This window comes from Saccharomycopsis crataegensis (assembly GCF_037102585.1).
Source record: "Saccharomycopsis crataegensis DNA, jcf7180000000084, whole genome shotgun sequence".
Classification (NCBI taxonomy): Eukaryota; Fungi; Ascomycota; class Saccharomycetes; order Ascoideales; family Saccharomycopsidaceae; genus Saccharomycopsis; species Saccharomycopsis crataegensis.
The window spans coordinates 3,321,486-3,335,435 of NW_027043829.1; the positions used below are offsets into that span (position 1 = coordinate 3,321,486).

At 33.8% G+C, this 13,950-nt stretch overlaps 4 protein-coding genes across 4 annotated transcripts; 2 read left to right on the forward strand and 2 right to left on the reverse strand. All coding sequences in view use genetic code 12, as the record gives it.

Annotated features, from left to right (window-relative positions):
• Positions 1 to 654: 654 nt before the first annotated feature.
• AIM29 (Aim29p) lies at positions 655 to 1,159 on the forward strand (the record flags this gene model as incomplete). The annotated part of the gene is made up of 2 exons (XM_064997991.1): positions 655 to 712; positions 783 to 1,159. The coding sequence occupies 2 exons, from the start codon at positions 655 to 657 to the stop codon at positions 1,157 to 1,159; spliced, it is 435 nt and encodes a 144-aa protein (XP_064854063.1).
• Positions 1,160 to 1,398: 239 nt separating this feature from the next.
• DASC09_043930 (uncharacterized protein) lies at positions 1,399 to 1,709 on the reverse strand (the record flags this gene model as incomplete). The annotated part of the gene is made up of 2 exons (XM_064997992.1): positions 1,399 to 1,610; positions 1,640 to 1,709. 2 exons carry the CDS (start codon positions 1,707 to 1,709, stop codon positions 1,399 to 1,401), a joined length of 282 nt encoding a protein of 93 aa, XP_064854064.1.
• Positions 1,710 to 1,757: 48 nt separating this feature from the next.
• On the reverse strand, positions 1,758 to 2,300 carry DASC09_043940 (uncharacterized protein; the record flags this gene model as incomplete). The annotated part of the gene is made up of 1 exon (XM_064997993.1): positions 1,758 to 2,300. One exon carries the CDS (start codon positions 2,298 to 2,300, stop codon positions 1,758 to 1,760), a length of 543 nt encoding a protein of 180 aa, XP_064854065.1.
• An 8,274-nt stretch (positions 2,301 to 10,574) lies between these two features.
• DASC09_043950 (uncharacterized protein) lies at positions 10,575 to 12,236 on the forward strand (the record flags this gene model as incomplete). The annotated part of the gene is made up of 1 exon (XM_064997994.1): positions 10,575 to 12,236. The coding sequence occupies one exon, from the start codon at positions 10,575 to 10,577 to the stop codon at positions 12,234 to 12,236; it is 1,662 nt and encodes a 553-aa protein (XP_064854066.1).
• Between the last annotated feature and the right edge of the window lie 1,714 nt (positions 12,237 to 13,950).

A 13,950-nucleotide genomic window follows, 5' to 3' on the forward strand; every position in this document is an offset into this window, starting at 1 on the left:
TCAACAACCAGTTCATCTCTACTAAGTCAGAACAACAGCCTATCTACACAAGAATAACATGTCTAGTTTATGAGATCTCATTGAATAATTTGATGCACCAAATACATGTAAATCTTTAGCCCCACTGTTAGTCAGCTTTCCATTGAACAATATTTTCTTACCAACAACACATTATTTTTTCTTTTCACAAGGACTGAAAGAGACTTCATTTCTATAATGTGAACTATAGACGAGATTTCTTGAAAAAAACAGCGGAATACCTTTTTTTTGGACTAAATGAGACAGGTAAGTTCAAAATGCCACCTTAATAGTGTTGATTGCGTGGTTGTGGTTTGTACTCAAGATGATTATATTTTGATGAATATATCTTGTTTTGTCAATTTATCAGTTACCTAAAATACATATTTCAGTACTGTAATGATAAGATGATCACCCAATATCAATTAAAATGAGTTCTACTTAGCGGTTATGGCGGAAGGTATCGCACCCTTGTTGTTAATGTGCATGCACACACCGTGCGCGGTAAATGTTATATCTTAATGGGGTCTTACACCCTCTTTACTTCAACAAAAGAAAAAAAAATAACCTTCAAAGAAGAGAACTTGGGTATTGTAGTCCTCTCATAATATTAAAGAAACATACAAAACCAACGAGATGTCAGCTGTTAATGATTTTGACATGGAGGAGCCTTTAACCTCTACTACCCGTCCAGGTATGTGTCAGACTTTTTCATATTAATTCTCTATCAAGTACTTTTCATACTAACAGAATGGCTAAACTAGATACACAAGCCATCATCACCGTGAGAATTATCAAGTCTTTCCCTTACAGAAATGTCAAAAATTACGTAATTCATGGTATTGATCTCACCACTACCACCGTCAATTCTTTAAAAGAACAAGTTATTGAAATGATTCAAAAAACTGGGGCTTATAGACCATATAGAAATGTTAACTATGACACTTTGAAGATTTATACCAAAGCCCATGGTTCCAAGACTATGAATCTTGTGATAAATATGAACGATGATGAAGACACATTACTTATTGATGGCGATAAGCTCTTAAAAGACTGTGGCATTGAAAATGAGACTGAATTATCTTTGTTTAATATGGATGATTATTTGAAATTTAAGGAAAATCCTGAAGAAAAATGGTAATGGAAAAACATAAAGGAAAATATTGATTCCTCGATTATTTTGTTTCCGTTATTTCTTGAGTTGTACTATATTTCAATTTTCTATCTTATCCTAATGCATGATTTGACGACAAGTGGTATCGTTTTGTAAAGTACTCTACAAGAGATAAAATTCCTGTTAAATAAATAATCAATATTTTTGGTATTGAATGTTTCAAGAAAAATACACAACTAGCGTTATATAGGTTAAGAAAAGGCATTTTAAATCATGGAAAATGCAAACAAAAATCCACCTTCATTCAGCTGTGGTTGGATCCCACCCAGAGAGAGATACAAAATCTCTTCGTCATGGGTCAAAAGCTTTACATCTGCATCGCTTAATTTGAAATTGGTGCTTTCGAAATTTTCCCGGATTCTAGCCTCACTAGTGGATTTGTCTATTGGGATAAATCCTTTTTGCAAAGACCAATTGACTAAAATTTGTGCAGGAGATTTGCCATACCCTTGGCTACTAGCAACAAATTTGGGTCTTCTAGCTTTTTTCCCCTTGTTAAAGGAGAATAAGCTTCCATTTTAATTCCTTCAGACTCGCAATAACCAACGACATCCTTATGAGTCAATCATGGATGTAATTCAACTGGGTTAATAGCTGGTTTGATATTAATTCCACTTGCAGACAATTCTTTGAGATGTCTTACCGCATAGTTCGAAACCCCAATAGATCTCATGATTGTTGGATTTGACATTTTATACTGCTCCAAAGCACGGTATGCCCCAACTCGATCGGCAGGACTATCAGCAATTGGGGCATGAATCAAAAGCAAATCAATGTATCCAAGCAAAGGCTTAATAATTTCCAAACGCTTAGTAATATTTATGCTTGCCTTTTCATAACTCATACTAGTCATGGCAACTTTAGTCGTATAAAAAACATCAGATCTTTTGTTGTTAACTGGATCTTCATCAAGCCATTTCTTGATACCTCTGGCAGATTCGAGTTCATTTTCGTAATACTCGGCGCTATGGATATGACGATAACCTATCTTTATAGCATTATACACCAGATTAACAGTTTCTTCAGGATCAACTAGAAATATTCCAAAACCAACTCGAGAAATGTAATTACCATCGTTGAGTTTCACAGGTGCCATAGAAAGAGACATTTTTTTTTCCTTTAAGTGACTTTTTTTTTTTATTATTATTATTATTATTATCATTTTTCTACTTCTTCCTCTTCTTCTTCTAAGGGAATATTAATAATATTCAGAAAAGAAAAAATTACATTCTTACACTCTGTGGTAGTGTTGCTATGTAAGAAAAAGAAAAAGAATAGTTTACAGGCTAGCCTTAATGTTGGCGACAGAGTATTCGAAATGCATTAAAAAGAAATGAAATGACCTCTAAAAAATATAATAGCTGAAACATACCATTAATATATTCATCTGCGAGCATTTCACGAGATAGTATCAAAGGCAATAGATGGGAACTTGTCACTGTTTTTTTGGTACCATGAAAGCAAATATGATGAAAGAAGAAAATACTTACAGAATTGCTTATGAAAAAAAAAACGGGCAAAATATTGGAATTGTTGGCTTGTGAATAATTTGGGTCGTTTTTTCACCACCTCAAGAATCTTTTCTATCTTCCTGGATTACTTTACTAGCTTTGATTAGAACGCTCTAACGGTAAAGCCAAGGCCCTCAAAGAAACTTTGGGGGAGTGAAAAACTAGTGTCAGTGTTTTTATCTAGATCATCAGTCAATGATATTCTATTCTTTCCCGTAAATCTTCAGAACTGTAGAACTAATCTATGTAATGCTAACAATTTCATCACTGATTATTTTATTGCAATGAAAAAACACTGATATATATTGGTAATCAAACTCTATCTTTCTATCAGAAGAAATTTAAAAAAAAATGGTAGCTTTCAAATGCCACCCCCTTATGCATTTGTCGAGTTGATCGGAGAATGAAAGGATATGTGAATTTTTAACTGCCTTCAAAATTTAAAATATTCTGGAATTAAAGCTATTTACGAACCCAAAATGAATAGGAAGCCTTAAAAGCTATGGCATTTGTTTGGTAGAAACTGATAGATATGTAGTTCTGCCATATAGCTTGTTATCTATACTGTCCCACATAAATTAACAATGCTGAATGATAACATAATTATCGACTTCGGAATTTTTTGAATCCATTTATTAATTAGTTCTCTGTTGGCCACTCGCTTATGGCACTGTGCATCTCGCTTATTGCCTTGCCTAATGGGAAATGCCTTATAAGCTAAATCATGTTGTTATCCATGATTCTTTTAGCACCTCGCTTACGGTAATTTACATCTCGCTTATCGCCTTGTGTATCGTCGCTGCCCTAAATCCTAAATTATGTGGTTTATCCTTGATTCTGTTTTATTCAAGTCTCAAAATTACATAAATTATTTCAAGAATTAACGGCAAAGCTCATCAACTAGCTTCTCTTCTACTTGAAGGGTACTGAACTAGTAGGACCCTTTTGCTGATATTTTTATGGAAGTTATGCGCCCAGCAGGCGGTTTTTCTGTAACATGCATGAACCCAATTGTGATATTATTTTCTGTTTTTTAACCTATATTCAGCTAGTTGTGCCTTATTAAAAGATGAAAAAAAATAATGCTATTGAAGTAAAAAAAATTAGAATATAAAATATCATTCGTTTCAAAATTTCAACATCATATATGGCATTTCGTTGATATCCGGAATCAAAGTTTCTGTTGCCGCTTCGCTAAAGCACAAAAGCACGTATTGCAATTTCTTTCGCTTAGATATCACAGGACAAACTTAACTTTCTGCTGATGCCTCACGTTTTTGATTTTGCAACAATTGCCAATGGCTCTGGTGACAAATTACCTATCGCCAAATCTGTACACTTAATCCTGTAAAGAACTCTTTTTATACTTCCAAAGTGTTTGAATAACAAAACAGTTGTACAAAAAGTAAAAGAAAAAATCTATGGTGATTGATTCTGTAGTATTTTTTGATACATTGTTATTGGAATATCATCTTCATCATTTTTAAAGCATCGCCCAGAATTGGAGACCGTCAATGCCACTTCTAAGGCGCTGGGCACGTGATTGGCGCGCTGTTTCTTTTTAATGTCTTAATATTGCAATATTCGTGTGTGACTAAAATAGATATTATAATTCAGCATACAAAGAGCTATTCACGACATTGACCTTTGCCTTGAGCAACACGTTGCTCTTTCTAAGTTGATATGCTGCCAAAAAAGGATGTACAAATATGCCACGTGCATTATGTCTAACTTTTTCTTAGGGGCGTGCGTGGAACACAACAAATAGAAGGCTAAAGAAATATTTCCTTCACAGTTGTGGTGATTTTTATAACGCGGATGTAGGTTAGCACTTTAAGAACGGGAAAAATATGATCATAACTTTTACTGTGGTAATAATCTCAGTCACATTTTGATTAACGTTTCGTAAATCGGCTAAATATTAAATGATCCTCGTTTTAGAAATGTATCATAGACACAGCGGCATTTCAAGTGGGACAGGTCGCAGCTCTGGAATCCTTAGATTGTGATTCAAATTTTGGGTCGTGCCAAATTTTGTGACACAGAATCCTACCACAGATGAAACAAACAAAAAAAAAGGGCGCATAGGAAAGAACCGTTGTTATCGTGGATACAGAACCGTTGTTATCGCAGATATGCAGACAAACTATAGGACTCCTTGCCAAGCGGCCATATCTCATAGTCCATTTCTAGAAAAGATGTTTGTGGCAAAATCATGAATATTCATTTAATCCATGATCTTTCTTTCTCTCTTCTTTATTTGAGCGAATCGATATTATATTTTTATTTCTTTGGCTTCTCCGTATCTTTTTTTTTCTCTGTTTTTGCTTATAGCGGTCCCATCGCCCAGAGTTCTAGGCCCTTGGTAATGTAGCTTGCAAAGCTTGCAGTAGTTTTGACGCATTGCCAATAAAAATGGGTCAAGCTAGAGATAACTCCAATCTCTTTGTAGCAACCAGCTCAAAGCGTTAGATATATAATAACACTCAACCTCTCGAAGCCAGCTAAATTTTCAACAATCTAATCGGGTATTATATATTTATGCAAATAACATAATATTCTAAAGTGCCTGTTAGTTCAATTTTGCAAGTGGAAACCGATTTTTGATCGCATCTTAAAACTGGCGATCCAAGAAGTCGGATTATTTCCCGTTTTTTTTTTTTTCTTTTTTTTCTCTTCATTTCGTACATGTCCCAGCTTTGAAACAAGCAGATTTGAACTAGTTATGGGCTTTATCAAAACTAGAATTATCTTATTTTTGTTGTTAGGAATAATACATGGGGTGTTAAGAGGGTGTTATCTTTTGGTTCATTTTGTAAGTAGTAAAAGCCATCTCCACTCTAACGGTTCCAGCTAAATATAACATCTCCCCTGGAAATTGAATTTACTTCCTTTTTAGATTAGTCGCCGATTCTTGAAAAGTTATCGGGGGGCTATTTATAACCTGATCCTACTCTTTCTTAATCTTTGATGTTCCGAATGTAACTTTAGTGTATTAGACAGCCTTCAGCTTTATAACCGCAGATGTACATGCCTCGTAACTAAAATACATCTTCAAATTTATCCTGAAATCTGAAGCTTTCGAGAAAAAAATATTAAAAAGGAAACAGCCTTTCTTTTCTTGATTTTTGGGTTATTTGCCATATCTGGGACATACCATGATCATGGTATTATTCACAGTATACATTCTTCCAATATGAAGAGAGGTATCGCTTTACCTTTTATGTATTGAGCCATTAAACTCATTTTAATGATATATTTTAACCCACTGAGCATGAAAAGCCCCCTGATTTGCTTTCTTCTACTATTTATTGTCTCACACAAGTATTGTTATTTGCGTTTTTTGAAGTTCACACCAAAAACCACAAAGCACTATGCAAAGACACTAAAAACCAAATAATGGGTCCCTAAAATGACCTGATCTCGACCAAAACATTAAATTGTAGAAAGTCTTCCAGAAATCTCAGATTATGTGACGACAGCAATGTTTCAAAATACTAAAAATAGTGCGCTCTTATTGCTATTATGTGCTGAGAGTTGCTACTGAGTGTAGCTATTGGAAAGCTAGTAATATTATTAATTGGGAAAAAACAATAAAGTAAAAACAAAGACAGTGTCACACGAAGCTCAACCCGTGTCTTTTTATGTACAAAAAGCTGTTATCCTAATTATTCATGTATATCTTATCCTGTCATATTTTTTTGACACAATTGACACATTTAGTGCTCTTGAAAAATATGATGAGCAATGTACACATAGTGCTTTGAAAAATGTAGTTAACACTCAGGCTTTCTAATATTATATTTCAATATTAATTGCAATTTCTTGTGTATATAAATTTATTATTCCGCCTTTACGGAAATTATTGAATTGAGGTCATTATTACTGTTCGCAGTCCTTCTTGATCAACTTTCAAAAGAGTACACTATTAGTCATTTTTATTCTAAAGTACTGGAAACAAATTTATACTGAGCACGAAGCATTCTTTAGACAAAAAGATTTCAAAAATACATGTGTAATAAATGATTAATTGTACATTGTACATGATCAACTAGTTTAATTGAGTTTGTGTGATGTTGAGAAGATTAAGATTGTGAATGAATAAACCCCCATGTTCCGCTCCCCACAAAAAAAAAAAAAATGAAAACATTAGAGCTGTTCGTAGGTACTTTGTTTACACTTAGGCAACAAACAAACTAGAATAAGTACAAATATCATTGAATTAAAGAGATTAGTATAGTTTCTATATATTCGTGATATCAAGGCCCTCCAGTTCCCCCTAGCCCTGGCTCGTCTAAGAGATTTTTCAAAGGACCACTATGCTCCATCAACAATTTCTCGAAAAGTTCAAGATTTAACGTCTCCTTCTTCCTTCAAACGTTGAATATTCACATATACATATTCTCAAAGTTATTTTTTGAGGCTTGTATTATTATCATTATTTGAAAAATAAAAAATTGGACTCTTGTTTTTTGCCAAAACGTGGTTTAATTAGGGGTTAATTTGTCATGGTGAAATTTGCAGATCGCAACTGTACAATAAATAGTCACGTATAAAACTTAATTGCGAGAAATAATTAAAGCAAAATCCTCTTTTTTTTTCGTCAGTGCACTATTTATCAATTTTTCTAGTGAGAAATTTATTTATTTGTTGTTATTTTTTATTTCTCACTTGAATGTCTGAGGCTTCTGTCCAGACGCTAGTGATAAAGAGAGATTACAACATGTTATACCCTGTTCTATGCATATGATCAACACAGTAGATACAATGCAAATTGTATCCGATCTTCAGGACTTTTTCAGTAATTTATTTTGTAACACTCTGTTTGAAAAATAACAATGCATTTTGTCACTAGTAATTTTTTTTTTCTCAAGATAATTATCGTTTTGCAAAATCTTTTTGAAATATTTGAGACAAATATAAATAGCTATTGTTCGCAGAGAGGCAATGAAAAAAAATTTTTCTCATAACCTTAATTAGAATAATCAATCCTTCTAATTTTTGATATTAATAGTACAGCAGCATGTTATTGTATTTTCTTGTTTATAATCAAATGATGGCCAAGTCTTTAAACTGGGCCTAATGAACCAGTTCTTGAAATCAATTACCAGGCTGGCGAAACCATCATATTAAGAAATATTGCAACGCTTGGATCCTAATCATATTTTCTAGTTCCATTTTACTTTTTTGCTTTTGCTATTGAAGACTATTTTTTATTCTTCAATACATATTACCTTAGATAGACAAGCTGGAAATGCAGTAATAATTAGCAGACATGTCAGTGAACGCTTCACGATATTCTTCAAGGCGCTCAAATAATAGGGTGATTTACATAGAAACCAATTTTGTAGTTGAGGCGGGCTAGCTGACGTTTTTTTTTCGCGAATTATTATGTTTAATTAATCTAATTACCATGCTTATGTCACCGTTTGCTTTTGAAGAATGTAAAGAAGCTCTTTGTTACCAAGCGCTTCTTGTAAGGAATGCTATTAGTTATAAAATATCATCAGGGAAGCTCAATATTGATTTACTCAATTATCATTTTACTATTATTGTTATTTTCTTTGGTTTGCTTTTGTTTTTAATCAACGAGGTGATCCAATATCATATATGGTACTATAGTCGCATTTTCAAAGAGCAATAATGCATATTTGACAAAAGCAAAATTTTAGTGTCGGATTGATACCACCCCCACAACTTCTTGCATAGTAAACCTCAAAGATAAAAAATAACATATTATACGACCTATTACCTATCTGTTTGTTTCCTTTCTATTACTTTTTTTTTTTACTCATGTTTACATGATGAAGAAACTCAATTGGGATTCATTTTTGTTAGTCACTCAAAGCACTGAACTTATTTGACATTGACAGAACCTCAAAGAGGATCTGTATAGTTAATTAAACTATCCTTGCGGACGGCTATTATACCAATTTATCTTAGAAACCTGACAGATTGCTTAGTTTGAAACTACGGTAAGGATTTTTTTTTTCTTTCTATTGTATTTTAAATCTCTCAATCATCATTAAACTATAATGAAATTAGGTGCTGATCATTAAAAATTTCTCTTAGAGATAGATCATTGGAGGGGTGGTCCTGAAAGATGCTTTTTCCAGTAATTAATTTAATAATTTGGATAGTGAAGAAAAATATCCGCAGAAATGGATTTTCCTTTTACAATGAAATCATTACTTTCAATGTTCTTATAATAGTTATTGTTTTATGGTCTTGAAGTAAAATAGGGGCATTTGAACATGAGATAACCAAATTCTCATGGAAGGATATATATCGGGATATCTCATTAAGAGATTTTTTTTTAAAAAAAAAAATGGGCCTTTCAAAAAGTGACAATATTCTGAACCAAAAATTAAGTGTGTGGTAGTATGTTTACACAATAATCAAGCACATTTATTGAAGATCTCTTCAATGTGTGTGGATGATTCTGAAATATTGATTTAAATTTTAGGATGTAAAGAAAGCAAATTGTGGTTATATTTTTAAAGATCATCGTATAATATGTGATAGAACTCTTAGTATTCACATTTTCCTGAGGTAGATCCATAAAACCCTTAATGTTTTTAGCGATTTTCAACCACTCTCTGTAACTCACGAAGCACGGTGGGTCAAGGATAGAGCTATCCTCACCATCATTTACTTCGACACCTCAATTTTGTTGATACCAAGGATGTAATGTTGCTATGTGATAATGTGTGTACGATGTTACAGGACAATTATTTTGTGCAAGTTTGACGTGGATTGACTGGGTACCTTGGCAAGTATCCATAAAAAAAGAAAAAGAAAGCATAGATGGCTGACAATTATCCGGCATTGTTATGAGGTACAAGAAAAAAGACAGGGAAAAAAGAAACTAACATACAAAAGGTGGTTGGAATATTGGATATAAAATGAGTTAGCAAGTCATAACTCTCTTAGTTTTCAGATTTATGACGTCTTTGGAGGCTATTACCATGTCATTTGTAAATATTGCTAGGAGTATCCTTTATTATCACAGTGATCCATCAGAAAATTTGTATAATAACAGGGGTCATGTCGTCAAAATTCCAATAGTAAGGATTCTACACTGACCTTCTTTGAACAACTGTCTATTCAAGGAAACAGAGTGGGTCACAATAGGTGTGATGACAGATTAAATTAGATAAATTAGTAACTGGAATTCGTGAGTATTTTAAGGTCTAAGTGAGGTTTGGGATATATTAATTGATCTTGTTGGTGGTATTAGCAATAACAAGTGCACAATAGTGCATGGAAGGATGCTGGCCGATAACTTTTTTTTTGTGTGTTCCTGGTGGTCTTTTGTTTAATGGTGATGATGAAATGAGCAATACAAACTTCCAAACGTAAGAAACTGTACATATTATATTTTACAAATAAGTGTGTTGGCCATGCCTTTGACTCTGATAGAATCGATATTTTGTGGGACACCACGAGTCTATGTCCCCCGTGGGTCACAGCAGCTGCGCGGCCCTCTCCGCCGTTGGCTATTTTAACGTTCAAGTGGTTTGGGTATTGTGCAGATAATTGCGTCTGTATACATGGATGTGCTTGTCACACTAGACATACAGTTTGGTGCATCAGTATGCTTGGCCTCCTTATCAATTGATCGGCATCGTCCCTTTATTTAAATAACTGGACATTCCCAGATTTATTGTCACTCGGTGTTATGGTTCATCAGCCTTCCCAATCTGTACTATAGCAAAATTATTTATAACCATACTCATATCCCATCATTCATTCAGTTTATCTCCTCATTCAATAGGTGGTATATATTTTTCACATATCTATCACACTGTGCCACGTAACATAACCACCTCCTCAAGTTTGAATCCATATACCAAAGAAGTCTGTTAAATATGGAACATATTCTTCAAGTCCCAGCCACCGTTTCCAGGTCAAACAAGAGTCAGATATTATACCTGAATAGTGTATGCCATCCTGCTCATAACTATTTGGCCAAAAACGATACCATCTCTTGTGATCAAATTATTAATTCCTACAAATATGTTGACCATTCAATCAAGAACCAAGAAGTCAGCTTGAGAGCCCTCCAATTCAATGATGATTGCTTGTCTTTTAACAACTACTCCAACGACTCTAACTGCCAATTCAATCATGTGGCGATCACTGCAAAGTTCTTGAGTAACGAAAGATTTGTTCGCAAACAAGTTATGAAAGATTACATCGTCAACAAGCATGAATTCAACAACAACTTCAACTATAACGATGATAATTTTCTCCACTTGGCAAGCTCAAATATTACCAACTATTCCCCAAGTGGAGATGACTCTAAGTTCAAAAACTCCAACTTGTACAATCCTGAGAGAACCCGTTACATTATGTGGAGAAAATGGAGCCAAAAATCTTTGAACTTGCCATTAGCTTCCGTCGGTACCACTAAAGAAGTTCTAAAGCCGGTGAGCAATGATTTGTATCATCAATTAGTGAGAAGTAAATGCAATCAAACTGATCACCATAATCAAAGATTTATTGTTTTCACTTTCCCTGACCAGCATCACACTTGTTTTGGGCCTTTGGTTAATAGTGCCGATTTGACAAAGTTCAACATCAATCAACAAATTAAATATTCCTACTCTTTGTCTAAGGATGAAGTTTTAAATATTATTGATGTTGAAGGTTCTGATGTTTTAACCGCCACAACATCTTACGATGACTCTATTTGCTCATCTATGAATTCAGCATTCACTGCTGCTTCTAACTCTTCGTCTGTACAGACTTCCATTATTGAACTCTCCAACAACAAATCTTCGGCCTCTCTTTATTTGAAATCACGTAAATCTTCTCTCAAGTCAAGATCTTTATCTATCAATGAGTCCACTACTTTGCAATCAGCTATTTCCATTCTCCTTTCTTATAATGAAGATCTTTCAAAAATTCATGTCTTACACTCTGCTCTTCCAAGGGAAGCTAAACAAGTGATGTTCAATACTGGTGTTGAGATTGCTAAATGCCTACCAGAACTCGATTCCGAAAGGTATTCTGATGCACTTGATAAATGTCGTCAATTGGAAGCTCAATACCATAAATCAACCCAAATTCTCAATGAAAAATGGCAAAAGACCCTCGAACGTCACGAAGAGCGCAGTGTTCAGTTGTCTTATTGGCATGAAATGGACTTGTATTCGGACGACCAATATCGCCAAATGATGGTGCAATTGGACTCTGAATTGTCAAAGCAAAAACAATCCACCAATTCTCAATGCACAAAATACAAGAAACTTCACTCCAGAAATCGTCGTGAATTGAATGCTTTGAAGTCTGGCCATAAAGTCTTACAGTGTCCTAAGATGGGTGCTTTAATACATGGTCATTTTGTCGATGATTTAGAAGAAAAAAGGTTAGAAAGATTGTTAAATTGGGAAGATGTTAGAGCCAAGTACAATCCAAGACTTGAGAAGAGTTCTGTGTTAAGAAACATTATTGCTGATGATGATTTCGAAATTTATTACAGAGGACTATACGAGTGCTACGGTTTCGATAATGAAGAGTCGTATTAGATTTTGTCGTTTATTCTTTATGTTCTGCCACTTTGAACGACTAAAAGTTATATTCTATTGTTTTTACCACTACCTGTTTGATTGCGTCTGCTCCTGATTTTGTTCAATTCTATCAAAGGTTTAGTACTATATTATTATTATGGAGAATGAAAATGACCTTTTTCATTCGTTCCTTGTCTTTTTTTTTCATGGGTTTTCATTTCTTGGGTACCAATTTATTAATGGGAGATCATTATATTGGTGTTTTTTTTATTTTTCTGGCTTATTTTTTTATCTCGCGTCTGGTGTTTATGTATTCAGGTTTTGTTATCGTTTTACTCTCGTTATTTTTGTTTTGTTGTGGGAAGTTTATTGTTTTAATATTTAATTTACTGCTGTTTCTGACGTCCCAAGCTTCAACAAGCTGTCTGTGTCAGATGTTATATTATAGCCTGTCTGGTGCCTGAACTATACTATTATTTCATTATACTATAAATCCACTGGCTGCTAACTAACCACCTTTTGTGGTTGGTGTATTACTAATTACCCTTATCCTATATTATTGCTAACTTATATTATATTTATTATTACTATTACTATGAATTCATTTTTGTAAATATTGACGCTTGAGCGACTCACATTGTTGAATGGATTACTTTTTTTCAATTGTTATTTGAAAGTTGCTTACCAGCCTTCAAATATTCAAAATATAGCGTTTTCTAGGATGTACACACAACGCGTTAGGATTATCACCACTCCCTATATATATATATATTCATACAATAATAATATAGGGATTATTTGTTTGTAGTACATATACATATCCTGGAAGAGCAATGTTGAGTATTTCTTTCCTGTATGTTGTCAGTTTCTATTTTAAAAAAGATCGCCATACTCTTGTAAGCAAAAATTAGCATTTGGCTAAGTATTTGCATGATTTTTACCCAGGATGGGATTTTTTTAGACGACTCATATTGAAAATAAGATTGAGTTGAATGGTTTCAGAACATATATTAGAAATTATATTATAAGTGTCCACTAATTAAGTATCATGTTTGGCATACGCTCATTCGAAATGGTCCATAATCGAATTTTGGAGAAACGAAGTAACCCAGCACTTGAATTCCAAAATTAAGGTGAGACGAAGAAGTTATTCAAGAATATCTTCTTGCGTATTTCTTTTCTGACTCGTTAATATACAATTCATTCATCGTATTTCTTTTCTGACTCGTTAATATACAATTCATTCATCGTATTTCTTTTTTTTTTAGATGTGAATAAACTGGGTGTGGGATGACCCATGCTATCCGGCTACGCCTGCGTTTTAGTGATTATGAAACAACCCTGAACCTGAAGCAAGCCAGGATTATCGGTCCGATCTGCAATCAATATTTTGACTTAGGAGCTAATAATATTATGGTATTTGTACTATTTGATATTAAATACGTTGCGTTCATCTGTTACGTTACTCCCAGACCGACTATAACTGGGTCATGTTTTGGTTTCACAAATTTTTGTTCTGTATTATTAAACCATCCTCCTCCTTTGCTATATATTTTTTTACTGCCTCTCTTTATTATTATCCTACTTCTTCTTTTTATCCAATTTGCATAATAAATTTGGATCTCCGAGGAAGCTAGCCCCGAGTATTAGCGTGGGCCCATAAAATTGGGTGATGAGATGACTTGCATGTGATTTTTATGTTTGTCTGTGTGGACTGGGGTCCATTTAAAGC